Here is a 15,156-nt window from a genome sequence, read left to right as displayed (position 1 = left end):
GGATTCGCTATTGGACATGTGTTATGCTAATCAATGTTTTTCTTTTTAATTTCTGGTCTCCCCACCAACAAAAGTCTGAATGTGCCCCATCATTTGAAGATGTTTGGGCCTATTCTTCTTCTTTGTAAGAACAAAAGAACTGCCCTCAAAAGCCTGTGCTTTTATTTGGAAGTTTATGAATTGCTTTTGTAAATGTAGCCATTAGTCCCAATTGCTTTCTGTAAAATTTCTTAAACTCTTGTACACTTCACGAGAGATTTTCTCAAAGGGAGTATTTTTGCTTTGCCAAGGCTCCAGATTCCTGCTGTCTCCTCAGTCCTGTTCATTCAGCTCGCTCAGTTGTTCGCAGAGGTCACGTATCCCCTCTCTTTCTCCTCATTTTTCTCTGACGGTGGCTGAATGTTTGCCCGAAGCATCGGGTCCCCTCCTGGCTGCGGGCAGGTCTTCACGAGCCTCTGCCGCTCTCGCTCTGCCTGCGGGAGCCAGGATTTATTCGTCAAAGTCTTATTTCTTCACACCTCATTACTGAGGACTTGAGGAGGACGGGGACAGAGTTCACTCTCATGCTATTTGGAAGGAATGGGCTTGCTGAAGAAGGACAATCAACAAGATTTCAGCAGAAATGTTTCTTTTGGAAAGAGTTTTTTTTTTTTTTAAAGATTTTATTTATTTATTTGACATTGAGAGATCACAAGTAGGCAGAGAGAGAAGGAAGCAGGCCCCCTGCTGAGCAGAGAGCCCCATGCGGGACTCGATCCCAGAACTCCAGGATCATGACCTGAGCCGAAGGCAGAGGCTTAACCCACTGAGCCACCCAGGCACCCTGGAAAGAGTTTTAAGACCTGTGATACTTGTATCCAAAGAGCTGGGATTCTTGGCCCTTCAGTTACCTGCCTTTTGGGGAGACACGGGGTTATTTAGTTGTAATGTCAGGAAATCTTTTTGTCAGGACTGTTGCTCTCTGTAACGTTCTGTCTTTTAAGCTGAGAGAAGAAAAGAAAAAGGTATACATTGATAGAGTTGGTTATGTTAACATTTCCATTGACCATTTCTGGTTCTTTTGGTTGGTTTCTGTGGATTCCAGATAACAAATGGCGCCCTTTCCTTGGTCCAGTACCGTCTTATTTCCACCGGCATCTCTTGTACCGTTAGTGTCAGATGAATCCCATTGCCGCGTGGTACAGTCCCCAACATAGGATTACGTACATCGCTTTACGCAGTTGTCTTTTAAAATCAGTTAGGAGAAGAAAGAAGAGACTGGCAATCCTATCTGTTCCTTTACTGGCGTTATTTGTTTTTGTCAAGTGAATTAGAATTAGTGTCTGGTGTCGCTCACTTTCAGCCTGAAGAACTTGCTTTAGTAGCTGTCATAAGACGGGCCTTCTAGGATCAAATGATCTCCATGGCTGTTGATCTGAAAATGTCTTCATTTCACCTTCATTCCGAAAATCTAGCTTTGCGGGATAGAAGATTCTGGCTGACTTATTTTGTCTTTCGCCCTTTTGAATACGTCATCCTGCCGCCTTCTGGCTTCACTAATTCCAAGGGCAAGTCCGCTGTTGATTTAATTGGCGTTCCCTTGTATGTGCTAAGACATTTTTTTTTCTTGCTCCTTTCGAGATTTCTGTCTTTGAAAATGCTGACTGGTGTTTATCTGGGTGTGGGTCTCTCAGTTTATCCAGGGGGAAGTTCATTAAATTTCTTGGCTATGTGGATTGATTTACTCATGTTTAAGAAGTTTTCAGGAATTATTTCTTTGGATATTTTTCTGTTCCTTTCTCTCCTGTCCTTATGGGACTCCCATAATAAGACACGTGTGTTGGTGCACTGGGGGGTGCCCCAGATTTCTCTCGGGTTCTTGTCCTCCTCCTTGATTCTTTCTTCTCTCTGTTCCTCAGATGACATACACTGTTGGTCTCTCTGCAAGTTTGCTGATTCTTTCTTCCACGTAGATTTTGCTGTTGGGTCCCTTCAGTGAATTTGTGATTTTGGTTACGTGTACTTTTGAACACCAGAAATCCCATTTGCTTCTTTTTTGTGACTTCTGTCTCTTCACCAATACTTTCTATTTGATGAGATATCGTCATCATACCTTTAATTCTCTCAGCATTTCATGTGTCCTTTAGTTCTTGGAGCATCTTTATAATAGCTGTTGTCCAGTCTTTGTTTCCTAAGGGATCTTAGGGCCTTCCATAGTCAGACGCTGTCACCTGCTGTGTTTCCGATGCGTGGATCATACTGTCCTGTTCTTGGCATGTTTTGTTTCTTTTTCGTTGAAAAGCCGACATTTTATTTTTTTAAAAAAGATTTTGTTTATTTAAGGGGCACCTGGGTGGCTCAGTCATTAAGGTCTGCTTTCAGCTCAGATCGTGATCCCAGGGTCCTGGGTTCGAGCCCCACATCAGGCTCCCTGCCCAGCATGATGCCTGCTTCTCCCTCTCCCACTCCCCCTGCTTATGTTCCCTCTCTTGCTGTCTCTACCTCTGTGTCAAATAAATAAATATAATCTTTTTTAGAAAGATTTTAGGGGTGCCTGGGTGGCTCAGTGGGTTAAGCGTCTGCCTTCGGCTCAGGTCATGATCTCAGGGTCCTGGGATCGAGCCCCGCATCGGGCTCTCTGCTCAGCAGGGAGCCTGCTTCTCCCTCTCTCTCTGCCTGCCTCTCTGCCTACTTGTGATCTCTCTCTCTGTCAAATAAATAAATAAAATGTTCTTAAAAAAAGATTTTATTTGTTTGGGAGAGTGAGCACAAGAAGGTGCAAGCAGGCAGACGGAGAGGGAGAAGCAGACTCCACACTGAGCAGGGCGCCCGACACGGGGCTCCATTCCAGGACCCTGGAATCACGACCCGAGCCAAAGGCAGACGCTTAATGACTGAGCCACCCGGGTGCCCTGAAAAGTGGACATTTTAGATAATGCAATATAGCAACTCTAGATACTGAGCTCTTTCCCTCCCGTCTGTGGAGCTTGTTTCTGTTGCTGGCCAGTGTGTCGAGTGACTTGATGACACTAGTTCAGGGAGGTCTTTTTGCTGCGCAGTGTGCAGCCTCCGGTGCCGCTCCTCGGCGGGCACAGCGCTGGGCATGTGCACAACTGCTCTGACCCTCCCACCCCCACTCAGGGGTGACGGGGGTTGCATTCTTCCTGTGTTGAGAAGAGACCCGAGCTGTCAGTTGATGACTGTGTTTCTGACTATGTCCTGGGATGTAAGCTTTCCACAGCCTGAGATCATTGAAGTGGGGCGCCTTTGCAGGGGCAGTCTTCAAGGCCCGTCTTCAGGGTTTCGTCTGACCTCCGGAAGGCTCTCCTTAGCTCGGTCTGCCCGGTTGCTCTTTGAGAAATGAGCTGGTCTGCCTTCGACCTGTTGCTGTCTTGGAATGACCAACTTCTTCATTTCCTGCCGCAGGAATCTCCCTGGTTTGTGATGGTGCCCATAAGGTTGGCCTTCCTGTGTTGCGTGTCCTCTGGTCCACTTCTGGAGGGCCGCAGAGCTCTCTGTTCCTACGGGATGCCTCTAGCCCCAGGCAGAACCTCCGCACCCCTGTCCAGAGCGGGCGGCGGGGGATACGGCCTGACTCGCAGCTGCTCTAGAGGGAAGTGCTGCGCAACAGTGGCAGCCGCCGATCTTCTCAGCTTTGCCTCTCCTGACAGGCAACCTTTACTCTTTGTAATCTGGGACAGAAGGTGATCAGGGCCCAGTTTGGGGCCCATTTTGCCTACATGTGGGAATTGGGCAGGGAAATGGAACTCTGGTTCTCTCTGTCTCTCTCTCTTCAAAAGATTTTATCTGTTTATTTGCCAGAGAGTGAGCACAAGCAGGGGGAGCAGCAGGCAGAGAGAGAAGCAGGCTCCCTGCTGAGCACGGAGCCCAGTGCGGGACTCGATCCTGGGACCCCGGGACCATGACCGGACTTGAAGGGAGCCACTTAACCCACTGGTCCTCTTGACCACACTTGCCTGGAACAGAGCTGCTCCAGCCTGGGCTGTGGTGAATGACAATGTTGGTGGCCTGGCCAAGGAGAAACTGTCACCCTAGACTAGAGCTTGTGGAATAAAAGGGAGCCCCTTCTTCTTGCCTGTCCCCACCCAGGGTAGCATTTCTGTCACTCTGGGCTGGAGGATAGGGGAGGAGCAGGTTATCCAATGCTAGAGTGTCGCTCTTCTTACCAAGATGAGTTGGTTTTCTTGAATAAATGTGTCTCTACTTGCTATATGCTCTTCAGATGACTCATAGAGACTTAAAATGTTAATTTTTTTGGCCGATTAGGGCTCTTCTTCTGGGGAGGTAATTTGAGAAGCTTCTCACCCCACCCCACCCCCAATCTAGCTCTAACTTTTTGAAAAAAAAAAAAACTCTGCTTTTGCACGGATACTTGACCTTCTAGACCTCGCTGATGCACACAGTCGTCTCCCTCTGTCTGCAATCAGAAGGCTTTTACCATAAACTCAGCCTGTTGCCCGTGGAAAAACAAGCAGTTTAACCTTCTGATTACATAAAAGGCATTGAATTTACTTCAATAACATGGCTTTGTAGTATAGATGGAGAAATTTGTCTCTAACCTACCCAGACCTTACTTTGCTGGACAGTATGAGTCTGTCTTCGAGAATTTGAAGATAATACCAGGAAGGGAAGGATCTTTGTTCCCCCGGTGCAGGCAGTTCTCAGTGATTTCTGGGAAGTAGCTGCAACTTTCTCTCTGACCCCAGTTAGCACCCACACACCTGAATTTTTGCCACTTCTGTTTATAACACACTGGTATCTCTCTTTTGAGGGATTTAACCCCAATATCTGTGCCCACAGGGATGGTCTCCAGATGCTCTTCTGGGTAAGTATTCTCAGAAAAGCCTGTTTTCAGGAATAATAGTACACCACGGAGCTTAATGTAAGGTGAGGGCTGCCGCCTGTTTCCGTGTGACCAGTCAGTTCCGAGTGCTTATTGCAAGTTTGTTTATTTTTTTTTATTTTTATTTTTTTTAAAAGATTTTATTTATTTGACAGAGATCACAAGTAAGCAGAGAGGCAGGCAGAGAGAGAGAGAGAGAGGGAAGCAGGCCCCCTGCTGAGCAGAGAGCCTGACTCGGGGCTCGATCCCAGGACCCTGGGACCATGACCCGAGCCGAAAGCAGAGGCTTTAACCCACTGAGCCACCCAGGCGCCCCTTGCATGTTTATTTAAATGATGGGGAAAAGTCAGAAGATGAGTATCTCAGGACATGTGAGAATATGAAATGCAGATTTGTGTCCATAAATAAACTTTGGTGGGGACGTAGTTCTGCTCCCGTGGTCATGTGTTGTCTCAGGTGCTCTGATGGGACAGTTGAGTGGTTGCCGCAGAGACTGGCCCACAGAATGCCCAATCCTTCCCGTTTGGTTTTTTACGGAGCAAGTTTGCCGACCCAGTGTGAAATATGTTTGAATGGAGCAGCATGAGTAATTTTTTCTTAATGAAATATTTTAGGGCCTAACAACCATGTCTCAGTAGGACGTAGAGAGTCCCAGCAGGGTACAAAAGAGAGAGTCATAGGACAAGTTGTTAGTTGGGCTTCAGGTGGAAATAAGCGTGCCGCCTGTTCTGTAAGCAAATCTCATTCACAAGGAAAACTTAAAAGCCTAGGTCACGTGGGTATTTGAAATGTGCTCCCCAGTGGTGCTGGTTTTCCCACAGCTTCTGTTTGATCTGAGATGGCAGCATTCTGATTGTGTTTTCTGTAATTACTGAATTTCTTTCTAATTGAGAAGAAGCTATCTTCCTTATGTGGTCTCTTGTTTTTGGAGAGAACGTGCTTCCCAAGGTTATGTCTCTGTTTATCTAGAACGCTCAGATAGTTCCACTGACTGAGTTTTAAAAAATTAAAGAGAAATCAGATGAAATATTTCTGGCATGATAGACATTGTTGAAAACCAAGCGAAGAGCTAGGAGTTAAAAAGTCTGGAATTTTAAGCTAGTTGCTTTTTGTGGCAGTGTAGACAAAAGCTTGACTGATAAAAGAATGTCCTGTAAGAATGTATTTTAATCTTTCAGATGTGCTAAAAATTGAGCATGATTCACTGCTTTTAGGGGTAGTGTTTATGCTTTGCAAAGGATCGTGATTCATAGTCAAATTGTAATTAGTTCTTAGAAGAAGAGATACTATTTTACCTGAGCAGTAGTTGACATAATAAAAGGTTAGCATCCTTTTTTAAAACATCTCCAGGATTAGTCATATTTATTGATATCTGTTCCCTGCAAGACAGTTTTTACTCAACAAAGTTTATCATCGTTCACCTGTGGTTCAGTGGTCCAGCAGCAGGGCTTTCCCTTGTCGTTCTTGCTTATCCATGGGTTCAGGCTCCCTCTTACTGGGGGGTAGGGGGGACATGTGGTGAAATGACGTCATTTCCATGACTTAAAAACCCTAAAAGCTCTGCCAGGGAAGTTCAGAGACATACACAGATCAGTTCAACCTCCGAAACCAAATTTTTGTGTTCGGGCTCGTTGGCTTGCAGGGCTTCCGGTCTTGTGCCTAGAAGATTCCTCGTCCTGTCGTACACGACGTTACTCATTCTCTAGCGCTTTCTCCTTCCCTGTCCTACCGGTTTCCGCCTGCCCAAATCCACGGCTGTGCTTCTGCATCGATGACTTTGTGACGCATTTCTGTTTCTGTTTTCCAGGCATCTAGTGGAAATTACTATTTCATCCCGTACATCGTGACGCCGTGCGCTGATTATTTTTGCTGCGAGAGCGACGCCCAGAGGCGCGCCTCCGAGTACATGCAGCCCAACTGGGACACCATCCTGGGTCCGCTGTGTGTGCCCCTGGTGGACAGGTTTATTAGCCTCCTCAAGGACATCCATGTGACCTCATGGTAATTCCCATGCGCAGTCTGCAACCCTGGGAGCTTTGCCGGAATGTTCCCTTCACGTTCGTGGAGGCAGTGGACTCTTAGGAGACCATAATGCCCAGAGAATGGGGAACCCCAGCCAGTCTGTTCTAAGTGCCCCTGGACTCTGCTGTTGTTCCTTGCTACCTCACTAAGTTGGGCCTTTGAGGCGTAGCCAAAAGAGAATAGAAGTGGAGTTTTAGCAGGTGAGGGCTAAGCCCGTGTCTGGCCCCACCCAGCTCCCTGCGCGACCTTGGTAAAGAATTCTGTGTAGCCGTTTTCTCATCTAGAAAATAAGGACGTGAAGTCACTGTTTTTATGCTCTTTCAACCCTGAGATTCCGTGTTTTAAGATCCTTTCCAAACAGGATTTTGTCTCCCCCTGTCCCCAACCCCATGCAGCTGTTGGCGGTGGTTAAAATGGCTCAGCAAGGTCGCTCGGATCGTGAGGGTCTCACGCTGAGTCAAGCCACAGGACGTCCTGACCTCAGGACATCTTGGGATGTGTTCTTTGCAGATTTTGTCCTTTGTGGAGAAGGTGGGGAACACTCATCCAGAGGTGGGCAGGTCTGGGTCTGAGTCCTAGGTCGGACGATGCCGCACTTGGCAGCCTCCTGGCAGTCCGCTCACCTGTCTGAGCCGCCGTGCTCGAGAGGCTGGACTCGAAGGTGTTCTGGTTCTCAGAGTTGGAGGCCCGAGATTATCCACTAGACCAAAGGATCCAGTCATTATGCTCGCAGCCAGGTTTAAGGATTTCATTTAAGTGATGTCACAAGAAGGATCTGTCCTTCCAAGACAGATGAAAATCCAGAGCCCTAGATGGATTGGCTTTAAATGGAAAGGCCCCCACATCCCACTGTGGCTCAGATGGTGGCTTCCGCCACTGTGACGTGTCACTGTCGTGTTGGTCTGAGGTACACGCTTGCTAACAGCCTGTTCCTTTACTATCCTGTCATCTCTTGCTTGGACACAGAGTCTCTTCTACGCCCCTTCATGGGCAAACGAGACGAGAAACCGAGGTCTTTGTGACCCAGTGCTGGTGCGGACAGCACACGGGGGACCTGCGGTGGCGCGTTCGTGCAGAGCCTGACGCAGTCCCGCCTTGCCGCACGATGAGCATTTTAGTGACATTTGGGGAGAAAGCTCTTCAAATATTAGCTTTTCAGGTCTGATGAGGCAATGGGCTGGCTCGAGTCTGAGCAAGGCCTTGTAAGAAGTGGGCTCACGTTCGTTTTTCATGAAATGTGTGTTTGTTGTCAGCAGGAAAACACCTGTTTTGATGTAGTGTGATTTCAAAGGACTCGAAATACCTGTTGGCCACTTCCGCCCCTTGAATGCTTAGTGAGAGGGTACGCAGAGCTTCTGGTTTAAAACATCTGGAAGAGGGATGCCAGATAAGTTTTTCGCTCAGGTGTCAGCTCTCCTAGATGGGTAAAGGCCGCCTGTAGCCTTGTGCTGAAGAGGGGTTTGAAGCCATTTCCAAGTTCACATCAGTTAGCAACATCCTCCCTCATCACAGAAACAGCTGCATGTGTGGCACATAGATGATATCCCCAAGTCAGTGCTTTGTTTATTTACTTACAAGTTCTAGCTCTTGTGACGTTTCTCAGTTCATTAAAACTAGTTTTCAGAATTAGCTTTGAAAACAAGACTAAAGTCTAAGTTTTCACTTGTCAGGCTAAATTAATAATGCTTTAATATCTTTGACGCCTTTATCATCCACCAAACGGACAGTGGCTGTCACCCAACTTAATGACTCCTAAGACTGAGAGAATTTTAAACACTGGCAGAATCTGACTATTTGCTCATTGGGTTGATAAGCAGTAGACAGACAAAGTAAAAAAAAAAAAAAAAGTAACGCAGTGATCATTTGATGTCAGAGTTCTTTCTGTGGGGCACAACATCCTTCTTTAAATGTTAATTGAGGGGCACCTGGGTGGCTCAGTGGGTTAAGCCTCTGCCTTCGGCTCAGGTCGTTATCTCGGAGTCCTGGGATCGAGTCCCGCATCGGGCTCTCTGCTTGGCGGGGAACCCGCTTCCTCCTCTCTCTCTCTGCCTGCCTCTCTGCCTGCTTGTGATCTCTCTGTCAAAAGAATGGATAAAATCTTTTAAAATAAATAAATAAATAAATAAATAAATGTTAATTGAGGTCCTATTTTGAGCATTCACATTTACTTGGCATCGTTTAAAACTATTACAAGTAAGTAACATTCCTTCTTAAGTATTTGTCTTTCTCTGAAGACTCTTAAATTGAGCCTGCTCTTCTTTTTTTTTTAAGGTTTATTTCTTTTAGAGAGAGACAGGGTGGATGGGAGGGGCAGAGGGAGAGGGAGAGAGAGTCTTAAGCAGACTGTCCACTGAGCACAGAGCCTGATGCGATGCGGGGCTCAATCCCACAACCCTGAGATCATGATGAGCCTGCCCCCTTTTTCTCATGAACAGCTTAGTTTTTCTCTCTACAGTGAAGTCCTCTCAGCCACTTAACCAGTTCATGGTAGATTACTGCTTGGCAGTGTCCGGTCTCCATTAAAACATTACTTGGAAAGTGGGCCACATATTTAAATCTATTCTTGGTCATTGCAAGTTGGCCTCTGTACACCAAATTGGATCATTTGCGAAGGTTTTAAACCAAGTACCAGATACTAGCATTGGTTCTCTGAGAGGCTACGTTGAGAGATGGCAGTATGGATTTGAGCCGCTTTAGATGTTTTTATGTATCGCTATTATTATCATCACCTAGATGCTCCCAGGAAGGAAGTTGTGTTTTATGTTAGAAAAGCCTTCTGGCAGTCAGAAATGAGCGGAGGAGTGGGAGTGAAAGGCGGAGGTTGTCCAAAGGCTTTGAGGCACAGCCTCTGGGATTAGCTCAAGGACACACCCAGTTTCTGGCTCTTGGCCGAGTAGAAAAAGCTTTGTGATTTCTACGTGGGGATCCCTGATAGACTGACAGCGGTCAGCTGGGAAAGTACTTCCAAGGTCCTAACGAGCTGCATTTGTTGATGTGGAGTGGTTGGTTGCCACAAAAGGTGACTAGCAGGTAGGACCTGTCTCCTGTCTCTCCTGGTGCGGGGAGGCTCGGGCCTGAGAGAGGCCCCCGTGTGTCCAGCTCTGTCGCGGTTTTAAGAACCCAGGTGCTTTGAGCTGCCGAAGGAGACAGAGTCCCAGATGCAGGTAGATGCGCCCAGAAGTTGTCCTACTTCCCTCTCCAGTGCTTACTACAAAGAAACCTTGTTAAACGACATCCGGAGAGCCCGGGAGAAATACCAGGGCGACGAACTGGCGAGGGAACTGGCTCGGATCAGACTTCGCTTGGACAACACCGAGGTTCTGACCGCGGACATCATCGTGAATTTGCTGCTGTCCTACCGCGACATCCAGGTACGAGCCCCCTTCCCGGAGGCTGGCGCGTGTGGAGCGCTTCCTTGGCCGAAGGAATTCAGTCCTCACGGGGAGCACTCTTCTACCAGGCGGTGGTTAGCTAACTGGTTTATAGACAAAAGAGGTATGTGGCCGGGTCATAGGTCCCCTTGCGTATCTGCTGTGCTGGTAACATTGGAGGTTTTGTCACATCAGATGGCCACTCTGGCCAAACCTCATTCACAGTACAGCCCGATAACAGGAGCTTAGAATCTAACAGTTTAGATGCACCTGAGGTGAGACGTGGTTTCAAGTTCTTGGCAAATCCTCATTCACTTCATCCTCTCCCCGAGCTTATGGGATGAATACTCTGACTATCCCCGTTTTACAAATGAGGCACAGAGAAGTTAAGTAAATTGTCCAAGGTCACACAGCAGTTAACAAAGTCAAGATTCAACTGAGGCAATGTTGTCCTTGCTCTTTGCCCCTCTTCTGCGCTACTTTCTTTAGGCCTTTGTCATTTTCTTCTTTGGGGATCACTGGCCATCAGTGTCAGGGAGAGGAGGAGTAGCAGAGGCGCATCTAGGACCCGGGGCATGCAGAAGTTCACTCTAAAACAAGCATCGGGGCCTCACGAGGAGTGCTGGAGACGGAATCTATGGGATGCGGTACCATGAAGGAAATGGAGTGCTTCCTCCCTCCAAGTTAAAGGCTGTCAAGCCATTTATAGGGATGCCTTGATCGAGGGCGGGGGGACGCAGGACACTGTACCTTCCATGCAGAATTCTACAAAGCCGTATTGGAGGTTGTTGACAACAGGTCTTTAAATCAAATTGAGAGAGGCACCCAGTTATGACCTGAACAAAGAAGAGTCAACTGCTGGGGTCTGCGAGCCCTGCTGATAAACAGGTGCATCTAATTGACTTTAATAGCAGATGCTATTAGGGATTTTGACAATGACCAACTGATGGCCCGGGGGACGAGAGAATGCAAATGACCTTTTTTTGAAGTCTTTCTTCCCCTGAGCTTCTGGGTTCCTTCTGTCCTGGCCTTCACGCCTCTCTTGTTTTTATAACCTTCCGTTGGTAGGACTCTCAGGCCCAGAGGTAAGCCAGAAGCTTCTTGGAATACACTGCCGCCCTTCCTTGAGCTCAGAACAGGCGTGCGGGATCTCAGTGGGCAGCCCTTCTCACTGAACTGTGGCTGGCTGGCAGCGAGGTGGCCAGTCACCGTGACGGGAAGCCTGGCTGAAAGGGTAGCAGATGGCACAGCTCCGAGGGGACCCAGCTGAGACGAACACAGTAGCAATGTTTCCCTGGGTAATTATTGCAGTGTAGAACTCTGGTTCTCAGCCAGAGGACTTGTGGCTGTGTCTGGAGACCTTGTTGGTTTCCACGGCTCAGGGGCACGGGGGAGGTGCTGCTTAACCTCCCAGAGTGCCCAGGCCAGCCCCCACAAGTGAGAAGGATCCAGCCCCAAAAGGTCAGTAGTGCCAAGGTGCAGAAATCCTGGTTTAGATGAATTCAATTATGTGTGGCCAAATGGGAAGGACCTGGCGTGTTTACTCTCTTCCCGTGCTCGGTGACTGTAAGATTTCATGTGTGTTTATCTCTCACTCATCTTAACCCACGGCCCCGCTCATGCTGTTAACTGTCCGGCGCTCACAGCGTGGGATCTTTTTCTGGGCTGCCGGACTCGCTTGCTTCATCCCCTTGATCCTTTTGTGGCCTCTGATAGCAGGGATTCTTGGTCTGCCTTCTCTCTCGTTCATTTTGGGTTGTTTGGTTTTTGTTTTTTTTTTTAAATCTTATTCCTATTGTGTTACAGGCTATAAATAACTTCACTAAAAGCTCTCTCTGTAGGGAAAGGCTTGTATTTAAATGCCGAGGCAGTCTCAGGTTGATAACTGTCCAGAAAATCTGCGAAGAGCTGTCTGTCTCCTGATTTTCTCACCTTGGGACCTCTCGCCAACAGGACTATGACGCCATGGTGAAGCTGGTGGAGACCTTGGAAATGCTGCCCACGTGTGACTTGGCCGACCAGCATAATATTAAATTCCACTATGCATTTGCACTGAACAGGTGAGAGTGAGGGTGGACGTATAGAATTTTGAAACATGCTGCCTGTCCAGTTCTACCCTCACTGAGTCTGAGCCAGATCGGGTGCTGAAAGGCCAAGGTTATGAAAAAGGGCAAGGCATCTGATCTTGGGGTTCAGGGCTTTTGTGTTTGGAACATATACTCCAGCCGTGAGGTCGGAGGAATAAATGCTTTGATGAGGGTTTGCCCCAAATGCTGTGGAAACCTAGCAGAGGGAGGAAGTCCTTCCACCTGGGGCTTTTAAAGCATCTTCCCTGGGGGTTGGGTTTGGAATTCATGGTAAGAATTACCTCACATGCAGAAGAGAGTGTGGGATGTGGCTGGCGAAGAGGCCGTTCTCCTTGGCCAGAGCAGAAATGGGAGCCTAGTGTTCTTCGTGTGCAGCGGGCGTCCTGGGAACGTCTGGGGCCACTAGAGTACAGTTTGCCGGGGAAGCACACGCGTGCCCTGAGGCTAAGTGCGGAGGCTGCGGCTGTGTCTTGAAAGGACCTCTTATGCCCGAATAAGGGGTTGATAGTATCTTGTGGACTGTGCGGGGCGAGTTTAAGCAACTAGAGGACTGTTGTAGGATAGAAGAGGGTGCTCTCTTCATTTGCTAGTATAATATGAACTTTGGAAGACAAAATATTGCGCTAGATGGAGTTGTTGAGACGTGGAAATTCCAACCTGGAGACCAGGAGCCTCAAGAGGTTGTGTGCCGAGGGGTCGGGGGTTGGTATTAGTTAAGATGCTGTAACAAAGGGACCCCGAGTGCAGTGGTTTGAGTAAGACGGAAATTGCTCTCCCGTCTAGCAGTGTAGCAGTGAGTGGGCCGCACGAGTGGCTTAGCACTGCTCCGGGAGTTGTTCGTGGACCTGGTTTCTGACCATTTTGTAGCTCTTAAATTTGCAAAAATGTTATCCTCTTCTGGTTGAAGCTAGGTCACTGCTGGTCTGTATTCCAGCCCGTGCAAAGAGAGAAAAGACTGAGAGCTCAGGACAATTTCCTTTAAAGCAGATAGAATTAGCACTGGGTGGGGGTGGGGGGAGCACATCTACTCCCATTCCATTGGTGAGAGCATAGTCACATGACCCCACATAGCCGGAAGGGCAGTTGGGAAATGTAGTCTCTACCTGGGCAGCCATGTGCACCTTCAGACTCAGCTACTGTGTATTTGGAGGATAACTAGGAATAGGCCAGGTTGAACCTCACAAAATCCCTGGTGCGTAAATGTTCTAGCCCTGCCATCTCCCTTCCGTGGCCGACGTCTTCCACAGGGAGTGAATAAAGTGAGCATGGGAGGTGACCCGAGCGAGAGGACTGTTGCGTCTGGTCTCTCAAGAGTCTTGGCTTAGCTTCAGCAGCTGGATCGGGCTACACGTTGTGGGCTTGCCACGGGCAGCATCGGCAGGACAGCGTGTGTGTTCAGGCTCCCGTGGCTTCGGGAGTCTCCTCATGCTCATGACGTCACGTCTCTCTTTGATAGCGAAGCCAGATGTACGCACAGTGAAATGCATAGCTCTTAAGTACACAATTCGATGACTTTTGATAAATGGACGCACAGTGTAAATACCACCCCATCTCGATATAAAACATGTCTACGCCCTCAGAGAGCTCCTTTGTGCTCCTCTGCAGGTGATCCCCACCCCTTTGTAGGCAGCTGCTGTTGTAACAGCTGTCCGCATAGATGAATTTTTCCTGTCCTGGAACTTCATATAAGTGGAATCACAGCGTACTCTGTTGCGTCTGTTTCCTTCATTCGGTGTCACATGCGTGTTGTTGGCTGTATCAGCAGCTCGGTGATTCCTGTTGCTACAGGATAGTCCATTGTACAGATTGGCCACAACTGAGCTCTCCTTGGGGCTTGTTCTCAGTCTGGGGTGCTGAAGAACAGTGCTGCTGCGGATAGGCTTATGCGTGACTTGTGTACCTACACGGCACGTTTCTGTTGGGTACATAGCTGGTGTCCTACTCTGGTGGATCCTGGTGAACAGTGACAGGATTATCCACTGGTGACATTCCTGGAAGAATGCCTGGCACACCGTAAGTGCTATTTTTATTTTTATTTTTTAAAATATTTTATTTATTTATTTGACAGAGATCACAAGTAGGCAGAGAGGCAGGCAGAGACAGAGAGGAAGGGAAGCAGGCTCCCCGCTGAGCAGAGAGCCCGATGCGGGACTCGATCCCAGGACCCTGGGATCATGACCTGAGCCGAAGGCAGAGGCTTAACCCACTGAACCACCCAGGCGCCCCCGTAAGTGCTATTAAAAAAAAATGGTTTAGGGGCACCTGGGTGGCTCAGTGGGTTAAGCCTCTGCCTTCGGCTCAGGTCGTGATCTCAGGGTCCTGGGATTGAGCCCCGCATCCGGCTCTCTGCTCGGCAGGGAGCCTGCTTCCTCCTTTCTCTCTCTCTGCCTGCCTCTCTGCCTACTTGTGATCTCTCTCTGTCAAATAAATAAATAAAATCTTTTAAAAAAATAAATAAAAATAAAAAATAGAAAAAATGGTTTGTTAAATAAAAACGAAGAGGGCCATTGAAGTGAATCGCCACCGTGTCTTGTCCCAAACGGGGTAGAGGTAACTGTTGTCGAATGGAACAGTCCGATTGCCATCCACTTGAAGTAATAAAAGAGAAAAACAATTTGTGAAAGGGAAAACCAGTATCTAAGGGAAATGGGTGTGGCAGGATGAAGTGATCCCAAGACCAGCGCCTTTCCGGTTTGGAAGCGGAGTAGCTGGGATGCCCGCGCCGGAACCACCTTGCTCTCGGACGGAGGCTGTCTTCCTCCTGGGCCCCGAGGAGACAGTGGCCCTGTCTTACAGGCCAGGCAAGGTGTCACCATATTCACAGTCAACTTCA

General features: G+C 48.2%; 1 protein-coding gene across 1 annotated transcript in view; it reads left to right on the top strand.

Moving 5' to 3' along the window:
• Positions 1–15,156, top strand: part of MAP3K15 (mitogen-activated protein kinase kinase kinase 15) — a gene marked incomplete at its 5' end in the record, with an annotated part of 120,295 nt that overhangs the window by 34,675 nt on the left and 70,464 nt on the right. The window contains 3 exons of the mRNA XM_080795814.1: positions 6,651–6,844; positions 10,068–10,236; positions 12,190–12,296. Of these exons, the coding sequence (XP_080651940.1) occupies positions 6,651–6,844; positions 10,068–10,236; positions 12,190–12,296 (470 nt within the window). The remainder of the gene's footprint in view (positions 1–6,650; positions 6,845–10,067; positions 10,237–12,189; positions 12,297–15,156) is intronic.

The sequence above is a fragment of the Martes martes genome (assembly GCF_963455335.1).
Source record: "Martes martes genome assembly, chromosome: X".
Taxonomy (NCBI): Eukaryota; Metazoa; Chordata; class Mammalia; order Carnivora; family Mustelidae; genus Martes; species Martes martes.
This window is presented reverse-complemented; position numbering and strand designations above follow the sequence as displayed.